Source organism: Acartia tonsa, chromosome 7 (genome assembly GCF_053477335.1).
Source record: "Acartia tonsa isolate MP-2025a chromosome 7, ASM5347733v1, whole genome shotgun sequence".
Classification (NCBI taxonomy): Eukaryota; Metazoa; Arthropoda; class Copepoda; order Calanoida; family Acartiidae; genus Acartia; species Acartia tonsa.
The window spans coordinates 2,295,368-2,308,333 of NC_137266.1; the positions used below are offsets into that span (position 1 = coordinate 2,295,368).

At 35.4% G+C, this 12,966-nt stretch overlaps 1 protein-coding gene across 1 annotated transcript in view; it reads right to left on the reverse strand.

Moving 5' to 3' along the window:
* Positions 1-99: 99 nt before the first annotated feature.
* The window catches only part of LOC145324651 (sphingosine kinase 1-like), a 36,717-nt gene continuing 23,850 nt past the window's right edge, over positions 100-12,966 (reverse strand). The window contains exons 19-23 of the mRNA XM_080167235.1: positions 2,465-2,566; positions 1,901-1,980; positions 1,348-1,416; positions 873-944; positions 100-450 (exon numbers count right to left, since the gene is read on the reverse strand). Of these exons, the coding sequence (XP_080023361.1) occupies positions 360-450; positions 873-944; positions 1,348-1,416; positions 1,901-1,980; positions 2,465-2,566 (414 nt within the window). The 3' untranslated portion in view covers positions 100-359. The remainder of the gene's footprint in view (positions 451-872; positions 945-1,347; positions 1,417-1,900; positions 1,981-2,464; positions 2,567-12,966) is intronic.

A 12,966-nucleotide genomic window follows, 5' to 3' on the forward strand; every position in this document is an offset into this window, starting at 1 on the left:
TTGGTTTATTTTCCATTAATCTATCCCTGTAAATACAGAAATACAATTATTGTTTTGAGTTTACAATATTTTATGAAAATGAGTATTGCTTATGATTTTTTTTTAATTTGAAATTTTATTTTAGATTTTAAAAATGTTAATGTGTTATGATAAGGTGTTTTATAACAAAAAAGTAGGATTACAAAAAATAAATGTCTGTTTTTGATTTAAATATTGTCTCTTTTAAGTCACCAAAGAAAAAGGACACTGGACTGTACATAAATGATTCTCCCTCCCAAAATTTATAAACTCAGTCTGTTATTAGCTGGTTGAGGATTGGGATAAATATATCGTCCATTACCCTTTCATTGGAATCCGCTCTATGACACAATATTTGCAGCTCCCGGCAGAACAACAGCCTGTATTGGTCCTGTGGCGATTCTTTCTCCATCCACTGTCAAATTACCAACACTGAAATTGGAACATTTTTTAAAAACAATCAATTTTTTATTTCTGCTAGCAGCTGCTCACCTAGTATTTAATTAGTAAACTAGCCTAAAACCATCATAAGAATTATATGTAAAAATTTTATTGACTAAATCATTGCTGGGACCTGTATAGAGCTTCCCTTCAATAGAGAACTTAGGGGTTCGCGAGATCTGAACGGTGAAATAATCAACTTTATTGTATAATAGGCTTTGGGATTATCATAAATTTCATAAAAATACATTTTGTTTTAATCATGTTTGCAGTTTTTGATGTTTTTTTTATTTAGGTTAAGGCAAGAAATGATTAAAGGATTCTCCTTTCTTTCTAACAATACAAAAAAATAAGTTTAAATTGAAAGCTACTTATTATATTTTCGACTTGCGGAAAATTAATTGAAATCTCACCTTCGATCCATTGGTTCAAATCTAAAGGCTTTTACTTTCAGAGTGTCTACTTTCTCATGATAAAACATCTCACTAAAAATAAAAATAATAACATCAACATCCATTTACTGGTCTTTCTTGAATACCAGCTAAGTAAATTACGTTTCCCAATAAACGTAGATGACAGTCTGACGGACGGAAAGACGATCATTTGGAATTATAGAGTAGTTTTGTTACCCATAGATGGATGGAACATTTAAATGTAAATTACACTAGTACCCAAAGTTGTATAAAAATGCTCTCTGATTCGTTGGCTCAAAAACTAGGGGTGCTTTTATCAAATCTTGATTAGCTTGTTGAATTTTGCAGTGTAGGTATATATTTTCAACCAAAAAAGTTAATCTATAGAAGGGGTAATTTTATTTATCATTTATGGGTATGTACCTAAACTTATCGTCCATTGTCTTATCCCTTAAGATCTCTGAGTTAAACTTACCCAGATTCACATTTGAGAAGAAATTCGAGCATCAAACTGCGAGGTACCTTTCCATCAGGGAAATTACCACTGAAACAAGATTAGTTCTCATGAAAACTTATGCTTTTTTGTAATGGAAAAATGATTCATATTCTTTGGTCTGCACAACATAGATAGATTAGTCAGAAAATTTTAAACTAAAAAACAAAACTTATTGGAGATCAATATTTTGAGGTCCTTAGGGCCATAAAAAATATCTTAAATTGAAAGCTATTGTGTCATTTTTAAATATGGAAAACTATGTGGATGTAATTATATGCAGAATAAGCCAATAACTTGTAGACTCGTAGAGTAACTAACAATCGATTTAGAATATACGTGGATATTATGACAGGGGAAAAACTTGTCGTAAATTTAGGTTGCTAACATTGGCATTACTCATTGGTCAGTTTGTTAATCCAGTAGGAGGGGAGGGGATTAGGTAGAGGGTAAAATTTTCACTTCACATCATAATCTGGTGTAAGATCCAAGTAATTAAAGTAAATCAATTATAAAATTTTTTTATAAATCTTACCCTCTGACCATAATGATATAGATATGCCCATCATTAGGTTTTGATTCCGGAGACACACATAGATCCTTTGCCAAATGTGACTAAACATACATTATTTTTTATCAAAATATGAATTTACAAGATAGTTACATTCATTAAAGAGTATATATCAATCGTTATACCTTCTTTGATTCAGGGGCTGCTATCTAGCCAATTACTTCCATATGAATTTGCCGCATATTAAATATTTTGTAGATATAGAGTTGGCGTAAATCTTGCTTTTTATGTAACTGAAGGGAAGTGGGCAAAAAGGTGAAAAAATAGGGAGAGGCTGTTGGAAAATTTTCACTTAGAATTGTTTGTCACATTCCTTTTTTCCTGCTTTAATAACTTTCAGATTCGATGAAAGAAAATTTTATAATTGTTGTAACTTAGACTTTAACAAAACATTTGACTATCCTTTCAAAATTAATGTAAAATTTTCAATGATGAATAAATATAGGATAAAAAACAGGACCTAGAAAAATAAAATATTTAATGTCGAAAGACAAACGGACATTTCTGTTTACAAAGTAAATATCTGACCTGATATACAGCAGAAATAATTACAAAGTCGTCTTCCAGAGTTTTCCAATTTTCAGGAACAGGTTCACTGAGTCGTGGGTATCCATGGTTGGGTATATGCATCTAGATAGATATATAAATAGTTAGATAGATAGATATTCAATTTTCAGGAACAGGTTCACTTTAAGTCGTGGGTATCCATGGTTGGGTATGTGCATCTAGATAGATAGATAGATTGATAGATAATTAAATATAGATAGATAGATATTCAATTTTCAGGAACAGGTTCACTCAGGCGTGGGTATCCATGATTGGGTATATGCATCTAGATAGATAGATATGGATAGATAGATAGATAGATAGATAGTTAGTTAGATAAATAGATAGATAGTTAGTTAAATAGATAGATAGTTAGTTAGATATGAATAGATAGATATTAAATTTTCAGGAACAGGTTCACTAAGTCGTGGGTATCCATGGTTGGGTATGTGCATCTAGATAGATAGATGTTCAATTGTCAGGTAGAGGTTCACTAAGTCGTGGGTATCCATGGTTGGGTATGTGCATCTAGATAGATAGAAAGATAGACAGACAGACAGACAGATAGATGTTCAATTTTCAGGAACAGGTTCACTCAGTCGTGGGTATCCATGGTTGGGTATGTGCATCTAGATAGATAGATAGATTGATAGATAATTAGATATAGATAGTTAGATATTAAATTTTCAGGAACAGGTTCACTAAGTCGTGGGTATCCATGGTTGGGTATGTGCATGCATCTAGAAAAATAGATATACATATATTATTTAGATTATTTAGAGCACTCTCAGGGGAATGAAAAACCGTACTAATTAGCCATAAGTGCAAGGCCCCCAACTCATCATAAGTTGGTTGAGCTCTCTGGTCGAAATTTCATTCCTTACTCGTCATGGGGTAATGTCGCAATGGGTAGGGTGTTGGCCTGGTAATCTAAGGGTTCCCGGTTCAAGCCCCGCCACGTGCAAAATTAACTCTGATGAATTGAGCCATACTGATGAGCCCTAAAAGGGCGAAACACTGTGTCTATGGATATATTTTTTAGATAGATAGATATTGAATTTTCAGGAACAGTTCACTCAGTCACGGGTATCCATAGTTGGGTATGTGCATCTAGATAGATCGATAGATAGTTAGTTGGTTAGATATAGGTAGATAGATAGATATTCAATTTTTAAGAACAGGTTCACTCAGTCGTGGGTATCCATGGTTGGGTATGTGGATCTAGATAGATATATAGATAGATAGATATTCAATTTTTAAGAACAGATTCACTCAGTCGTGGGTATCCATGGTTGGGTATGTGCATCTAGATAGATATATAATATATAATTTATTTCGGAAAAACAGAAGAATACAATGATTACAATGGAAAATAGCCATATGGCTATACGGATCGAGTAAAAACACTGTGCGTGCTGTTAATCCATCCGTTTACAAAAAATACTACTACAATTTACAGTAAAATTTATAATTTATATTTAAAGTATAATTGCATCCATATATCATGTATCTACTGGTTGCCTATAGGGGATGTCGTGGTTGTGATAATATAACAATATCACACCAATCACTGCTGTGATTATGGTCCATAGGACCGACATGCCATTTGGTTAGTCCACACACCGTGCTGTCCTTATCCTGAAAAAGGCAACGTGCACCAGATCCAAGCGTCAAAGAGCACGGTGTGACCATGTGACCGTTGGTTTCCCATTGGTGGGTTGACGGGGGGGGGGGGGGGTTTGGAGGTGGGGTTCCCAGGTGAAATCGTTGGTTAGATTTGGTTCGGTCATGTAGAAATGACCGAGTCATGACCCACAGTGTCGACTAAAATTAATTTAATTAAATTGTGAATTGTGTAGTAGTGATTCGATCTCTAAATTCAAGGCATCGTTAAGACATTCTTAAAATTATTAAATTATTGAAATTTTTGTGGAGACTAAAGCAGAGAGTAAAAAAATTGACCTTGGGCTTGATTTTTGTTAAAGATATTTAAAAATTTGGAAAATATGTGTAGAAAAATTCGCTGAATTTCAATTTAACCTTTAACATTTCCAGGAATTTAGAATATTTTTGAGTAGTATAAAATAAAATAAAATGATGATATTAATATTGGGGTAGAGCAGGTATCGTGCAAATTGGGGAGGCTAAGGAGCTTTGGGTGGCCAGTGAGGCTTTTGCCTACACACAAACAGAAACATACACATAAACATAAACACACGCATTCATTTTTCATACAACAATGTATTTAACGAACATACGACCCATATGTTATAGGCGTGTGTTGTTGTTGTTACTAGGTTCCCGGGAAATCCATCCTTAGCATCCCTTCCCCTTTTTATTCCCTTTGACAGCAATACTAAGAATTCACTAGAGGTGTCAGTGAGGTCAAAGAAGCCGAAAGTGTCGTCTTGAAAAATGGTTGACCCGGGTGGTAATAAAAGGGGGTGGAGAAAAAAGACTATCTTTGGGGAGGAAGCTGCCTTTGCGCAATTTTTGATCTTTGACCCGGCCGGTTTTTGTCTTTGTTTATTATTATTTAATATGAAAAATAGGGGTAAATGCAATGCCTACTGTCGACTGCTCGCGTGAGGACAACATACATGAGTTGTCGGTCCTCGAGGCTCAGTGCAATGAATACAAGGAGGCGGTCCTAATGGCTACCTCTGCGTATGATATTGTGCTGGACCTCGAGTCGACCATTGAGATTAGTGACAGCGAGCCCGGCCTCGATGGCCAGGTCTATGATGATTGGTCCATGGATTCCGAGTCAGAGGCTGGATCCGCCGGAGCCAGGTCCGATGTAGGCGAAGCTGGAGACGATGCCGCCCCCCGTGCTGAATCAGAGATCTCCGACGGCCCTACCTTCGAAGAGGATTCCGAGTCTGAACACGAGGAGCGACGCGAGCCTAGCGTCGAAATTCTGGATTAGTTTACTTTAATTTAACTTAATTCATTTGCCATCAGATTTAACTTAATTATGCATTTATGACAAAAAACAAATAAATATGAATATTCACCATCCTATTATGTGCAAGAATGATTAAACTAATTTGAATACTCCTATATGATTAATAAAACGAACAATGATATTAATAAAGACTCAATCGACTAAAAACTAGTCACTCCACAATATTTATCTTTTTTGGTTAGATAGATCCAAAGCTATTCTATAATTATGCTTAGTCCACTGTTACTAAGTGTTTTAGCACCATGAAAGATTCGATTTAATAATTAAAATATAGAGTGTTTACGTTTGCGACTATATGAAATTGTTAAACTTAACTTGTTGGATAGATAGATCCAGAGCTACTCTATAATTAAACTTGGTTCGTTTGAAAAAATTTAGTCTGCTGTTAATAAGTATTTAAATCAGCTGGGAAAAATTTGGCGTTACGTAATTTGATAGATAAAATATAGAGTGTTTGCGTATACAACTATTTAAGTTTTAATTGGTAAAGGTATCGCTGCCGTTAACAATTTATGAACTGTTGCCTAAGGATTTAAATAAGCTTTGTTCATAGCTTGCTAATATATGAGAATATAAGGTAATTGCGATTGCGTCGACTTTCACTGTGTAAATTTAATAATTTAATAATTTAAGAAAAAAAAAAAAAGTACACACATATATATATCGTGTGCATCTACTCTAAAAGACTGAGAGTGTGTCTGTTAATTTGCTATAAACAATGATTTGCTTGACCTTATAATTATAATTTACTATTAACACGAAGCATTATATAAGATAAGATTGCGCAGCTATTTTCCTATCTTAGTAATAAATGCAAGAACACTTTCCTGTTAAATTCGTTCTTGTTCTCTACGGCTTTAATTTCAGCTGGTAAATTATTCCAGATTACTGGAAATCGGTAAAGCGGTAATGCTTTCAAATAGGAATGGTTTGTAAATTGAACATGATAATCGTTATCATTCCTTAGCTCTCTATTTCTGACGTCTCTATTTAGTTTCCAGGTATCGTCAAAAGTTGCTGGTACCTTTTTGTTTTTATAAAGGTACATGAATCTGGCAGTGTTATATAATATTAATTTCTTGAAGGGGAGTATGTGTAAGTCAATAAATAAATCCTTAGTATGAGCCCTATTCTCTTTTCTGCATATTATTCTTACTGCCTTTTTTTGTAGATTCATAATAGGTTTAATATAACTTTCTGGAATCCCTACAAATAATGGGGAACAGTAGTCTAATAAAGATTTCAAGTATGCGTTATATATTAAAATCAAATGGCGTTTGTGTAATAAATTTTTCATCATTTTCATTGAGAATATAATTTTACTTATCCTTATTCTTAAGTTGTCAAGATGATATTTATAAGTCAGCTTATTATCAATTAAAATTCCAAGGTGTCTGCAAAATTTTTCCTTTTCATTCGGGGTTAGCGTTAATTTGGTAATTTTCTCAGGGGAATTTTGTCCTTCATCATTCATATCGAAATATACCGGGAATTCATTTAAGAGTCCTAGGTCTATATTAGTTAAAAAACGATCATTTCTGGGAAGTCCAAAGATTAATATCTTAGTTTTTTTTCGGGTGGAGGAGGAGTTTATTATTACTGTACCAAGCTAATAATTTAGGTAATTCTGTGTTCGCTAAATTAATAAGATTCGTTAAATTGTCGCTTTCCAAAAATGCACAATTATCATCTGCAAATAAATAACTTAATAATGTTTCCGAGCATGCATTAATATCGTTTATATAAATTAAGAAAAGTAAAACGCCTAATATTGACCCCTGTAAAACTCCCCAATCAATCGTTACAGTGTTATTTGAATTTATTCCTTTGTAAAAAACTTTTTGGCGTCTGTCCTTGAAGTAGCTCTCGAACCATTTTAGTGCATGTCCTCTAACCCCCAGATTTTCTATTTTTTTTAAAAGAATGCTACGATCTAACATATCAAAGCATTTTCTTACATCTAGAAGAACCACCATGGCGATTCTCCCAGATGCAAGACACGCTGTAATTTTGTTGACTAGATGTAAAATGGCATGATAAGTTGACCTGCCTGGTCGGAATCCATACTGTAATTTATTAAAGAATCTTTGCTGTTGTAAAAAGTCCATTAATTGTATATATACACATTTTTCTTGAATTTTTGAAAAACTATTTATTAATGAGACACCTCGATAATTATCGAGTAAGAAAAATGGTCCGCTCTTATGGATTAATATAGTCCTTGTGACCTTTTGCTTATCAGGCATCTTACCTGTTTCAAAGCTAAGATTTATTATATGCAAAAGCGGTCTAATTATAGTTATTCTTACAAAGTTAACTAGGTATATACTGACATTGTTGTCATCAGAGCTTTTTTTATGCTTCATGTTTCCTATTAGTTCTAATAAAAACCTTTCGGTTATTGGTCTTATAAAAAAACTATTTTCAGCCGGGGGAGGTAGGTAGTTGTGGAAAGTGCTACTATTAATTTTGGGTAGCAGTGGAGTGAGATTACGACCAATATTCGCTAGGTATTCATTAAACTTGTTTGCTATTTCAATGTCCTTATAAATCTTAGTACCTTCGGTTTCAATGTACTCTATCCGTGTATCCTTCTTACTGGTCCCCATTGTATCCTTCAATACGTCCCAAAGCTTTTTAGAATTTCCACCTGCATCGAGTATTCTTTCTCTATAGTGTAACTTTTTTGCCTTCCTATTAGCCCTGTTAAAATTGTTCCTATAACTTCTATATATTTCTGCGTCCTCTAATGAATTTTTACTTGCTAAAAATAATTGTCTTTTTTTTAACCTACATTTTCTTAACTCTTTGTCCATATGTTGGTTTATCGGTGTGTTGCGCTCTCTGTTGTTAGCTGGTTTTAAAGGAATGTTTTTATTCATAATATTCAAAAATTTTTCAATAAATATTGTGTAAGCTCTGTCTACGTCTGTCTTTTCATTCATCACTTCTCTCCAGTCGGTAATCGCTAGCTCTGTTCTGAATTTTTCTAAATTTTCAGCATTGAAAGATCTTTTAGAATGAGAAGAAGATTTATGCGAACTCTTTGGAGGGTTTTTTAGTTGGATTAGGTTTACTAACATGTAATGATCTGAAATATTGGTTGGTATTATTCCGCATAAATCTACTTTTCCTATGATGTCTTTGCAGGCTATATTATCAATTAATGAGAAGGTATTATTTGTTACCCTAGTGGCCTTACTTATTGTTGGAATAAATGCATTTGATATTAAGCTATTAAATAATGAACTGGCTTCGGAATTGGGTTGGTTTAATTTAAAAAGGTTTATATTAAAGTCCGAAAATATAATTATTGGTATATTAAGATTACTCAAAAAATCTAGATGTGCTTCAAGTATTTCCAAGAAATCGTTAATGGCTGCATTCCTAGTTATGCCTGGGGTATTTGGGGGACGGTAGATATTGAGTAATATAAATTTCTGATTACTTATGGTAATGTTTAAGGTTATGCATTCGTATATTCGGTCCCTAAAGAATTCTTCATCGTTCATTACTGTAACAGCTATGCCCTTACTTATTAAAAAACCTACTCCTCCTCCACTTCCTATCGTCCTATTTTTCTTAAAATACTGATATCCGTTAAATGTTAAGTCTACCGAGTGCCATATTTCTTGCATTGCTAAGATATTTACTTTGGACTTCCCTGAGTTTAAGTTATCTATGAATAACGAAATGTCGTTATACTTGCTCAAGATGGACTGAATATTAATAGAAAAAGTAGACAGATACTTTGTGTTAGTAGAATTCATAAAGTCTTTTATAGATTCTTCGCTATAATAATCGCATGAAGGTAAATTGAAATCCTCGACAAACTCTAAGTAATTGCTACCGTAAAGAACTTGACATTTCAAATCTAATCTTAAGTCCCCATTAAGTTCAAGAATGCTCCTGTTAATTAATTGATGTAGATTTGCTACGTTATTATCGTCGACATTAATGGCCCTAACCTCGGCACGAACCGTTTCTCTTAATACATTAATATCATCATCACTATTGTTATTGTTAGCTACTATTTCATCCTCCATCAGGTTGTAATGTCTTAAAACTTATTACGAAATCAAATTTACTACACACCTTAATGTTATTGACACCGTGGTTAACCAAACATGTTTCCCTGTTGGTCCACCCCCTCCCCCTCCCACCCGCCCCCGGTCCCCCCCCCAAGGGAACCACTTTGGGTCTGGTAAAATGGTCAAATTGCATCTCAGTCTCCTCGGACTCTACCCTCCCCCCCCCCCCAAGCTGACCGAGTGAGTTCCCCTCTTCCTATCAAAGATTCCATTAGAATTTTAAATTTGTCGGTTAGGTACCTAATATATTGGATACAATCATAATTAATACTATCAAATGAAAGGGAGATAAAATAAACATAGACAATTTAAATCATATCAAATAGTAGTAATAAAAAAAAGAATATATCAGTTTTAGATTATAAAGATCTTAAAAGGTTTACCGTTTATGATTTATACAATTTATAAGGTATTGATGTTCACGTATTGATTTAGTTATCTGAGCCCTATACGGGTACTAATTTATTGCTGAGTTTCAAAATTTACGTGATTAAAAGCAGAAGTATGTTCGAATAAATATTTTTATATCAATCAAAACCTTAAACACTATACGATTTAACAAAATAACAAAATACGAATCAATAGAATAATTATGTCGGCCAAAACTATTCGATTATGTAAAGAAAAGAAATCAACTATATGATTTAGTAAAATACAATTTAATAAAGTGATTATGTCGATCAGAAAATTGTACGAGTTTGTAAAAAGAAAAGAAAAGCGTGAAAAAATATTACTTATTTGCTGGGGTGTATGTAAACAGTGTAAATCATTAGCTCTTAATTCGCTAGAGGCAAAAGAAGTGCCAATAAAACTAAATATTATAGACGTAAATATTAACACCCTTTATGTAATTAAGAGCTCTTTTGTGTTAGTTAGACTTTTACAAAGTATGCGATATTAATTACTATTCACTAGTATCGACAGATAATAAAAAGAAAAATGAAACGAGTATTACTATGTTACATTTAAATGATATACATTATCAAATACTATGATTACTAAAGAAACTATATTTAAGTAAAAACTTGCCGGTTGGACCTGCTTGATTATATGGGCCGCAGGTGGACCTGACTCGCCGCAGGTGGCCTAGTGTTCGTATGACATAATGCTGCCATGATCAAAACTTGCCGCGGGTGGCCTGGAGTTCTTAGTTTATAATACCCGCATTACTGATCCGCGGGTGGATATAACTTGCCGCGGGTGGCCTAAAGTTATGAAGATTTACCCGCATTTATTTTAACTTAGCACTTAATGCATGATAATGATAATAACCGGGTGCTGATATTTAACCGCGGGTGGTTAATCAGGTGTGTAGGTAACCTGTTAATAAACCGCGGGTGGTTAGTCAGGTATGTATGTGACCTGTTAATAAACCGCGGGTGGTTAGTCAGGTGTATAGATAACCTGTTAGTAAAACCGCGGGTGGTTAATCAGGTATTGTGTCGCAGTTCCAACTGTTAGTGAACCGCGAGTGGTTAATCAGTTACCAGTGGTTTGCTGTGAGCTGCGGCATGTTCGCGGCTTCCTTTGCTTCTTCGGCTCCTCATCTTCGGTGGCCTCTGTCGAGGTATCCTTGATCGCTGTATCGATGGACGGGGATACATTCCTGGAGGTGCTTCTAGTATTCTCTGCAGAGGAAGTTCTCGAATCCTTTTTCTTCTTTAGGTCGGACATTTCACTCTCAATGAGGGTGAGAGCTATCTCACTCACCATAGCATTGTCTACCATCTTGTCCGTTAAGCTAGCCGTTTCCGTATTAATCTTCTCCTTCGTTTCATTAATTCTTTGTTGCAGTGGTCCACCCTGTGGAAGCTGGCGTAAAATTGAGTCCTCTGCATCCAGCGTAATTTCTGGGGGTAGTATTCCGAATCTATTCTGTACGGGAGTGTTGAATTTCAGCTGCTTCACGGCTGGGCTTCTGTTGTTTTCAACAACAGTTTGAGCGGTGTGAAAGCATGCTTCCTCTTCTTGTTTACCGCCGGTGCTTTCCTGCTGTTATCTGTATCCTCGATATTTGTCACTCCTTCTATGATGACTTCCTCAGTTAGGTCGTCTTCCTCATCTATTAGTAGGGGGTTCTGTTTTGTTGGATTTAGCATATCAAGCAGGTGCCTTTCATTAGATCGACCGTTAATGTAGGCTGGCTGTGCGAAAGGGCTCTGTTTATTCTTGGATCTTATCCACTTCTTCTCATCGATCACCGGAGAGATAAGCTCCTTGAGTGTGCGACCGTATGGATTCTGAACGGTGAAAAATTGTTGCTGTTTGTTTCTGAGACTAAATACGATGCGCTGACCTCTCAGGTATGCTCGGTGTACCTCATTGTGTCGGCAGAGCCAGGACAGTACATCCCTGTCAAGGGCAGTAGTATCTATACCTATCCTGCATGGATAGAGCTTGCCAGATCGGACTGATTCTGCGTATGATTTGCTGGTGGAGAGATTCTGCTCGTTGAGGCCGTCCACATGTGCTCTCTTGTACTTCAAGATTGCGTCCAGGTAGTATCTTGAGCGTAGCCGGATTATAAAGTTGCGTGGAGCTGTTGTGTCCCTGTTATTGCCTAATGGGTGGCCGTATTCTATGCATTGCATCCAGGAATCAGGGACTTCATCTAGTTCTCCGTGCTTGTTGGCATCCACAAGGCAAGGTTTCAGCAGTTTATCGAAAATATGTTGCACTAGCGGTTGACCAGATGTTGAATAGTCTGCGTAGTTGTGGACCTTGATCGAAAAAGATCGGTCTCTCCGTTCGCGTTCGTTGATCTGTAGGATCTGTAGGGTGGAGAGTTGCTCTAATTTCTCCACTCTATTGTCGTAGTGGATAATCATTTCATCTACCTTGGTCTTCAGTGCTGAATCAGACTTTTGGATTGAGCTCTTCAGGTTGTTGATGCTGTCCTGGATTGCTTGGATCTTCTCCTGATTGTCTCCGCCTCCTTGCTTAAATAATTCCAGATCATCTTCAATCCTCTTGATTCTATCGAGCTGGTCTGAGGTGTTAAAGTTGTTTTCACCTTTCATGATCTTAGATAGGATGTTGACGAGCACTGTGGCTCCAATATTGCCATTGGAGCGGTTGGCATATTGAAAAACTATGTCCTTGATTTTGTCACTTGCCTCCGTTTCCGCCATTTCGGTGATTGGTTCTGAAAGATAAGTGAGATTATGTAGAAAAAGGTCAATTGGATTTATTTTCACTTTAATTAAAAATAAAATAGACAAAAAATTGACTTGTAGCTTGTGAAATTCACTTGTGTGTTTATCGGTAGTGTTTAAACTAATACACTTCAACTTAGTGCACGTGTTCACAATTTTTCGTTCTTTATTGTTTAATTGACCAATCACCAGGCTGGAGTTGTCACGTGATTCAATGCTCACTGTGGTTGGCTGGACCTATAACCAATAGTTTTCTAGCTCTATGTATCA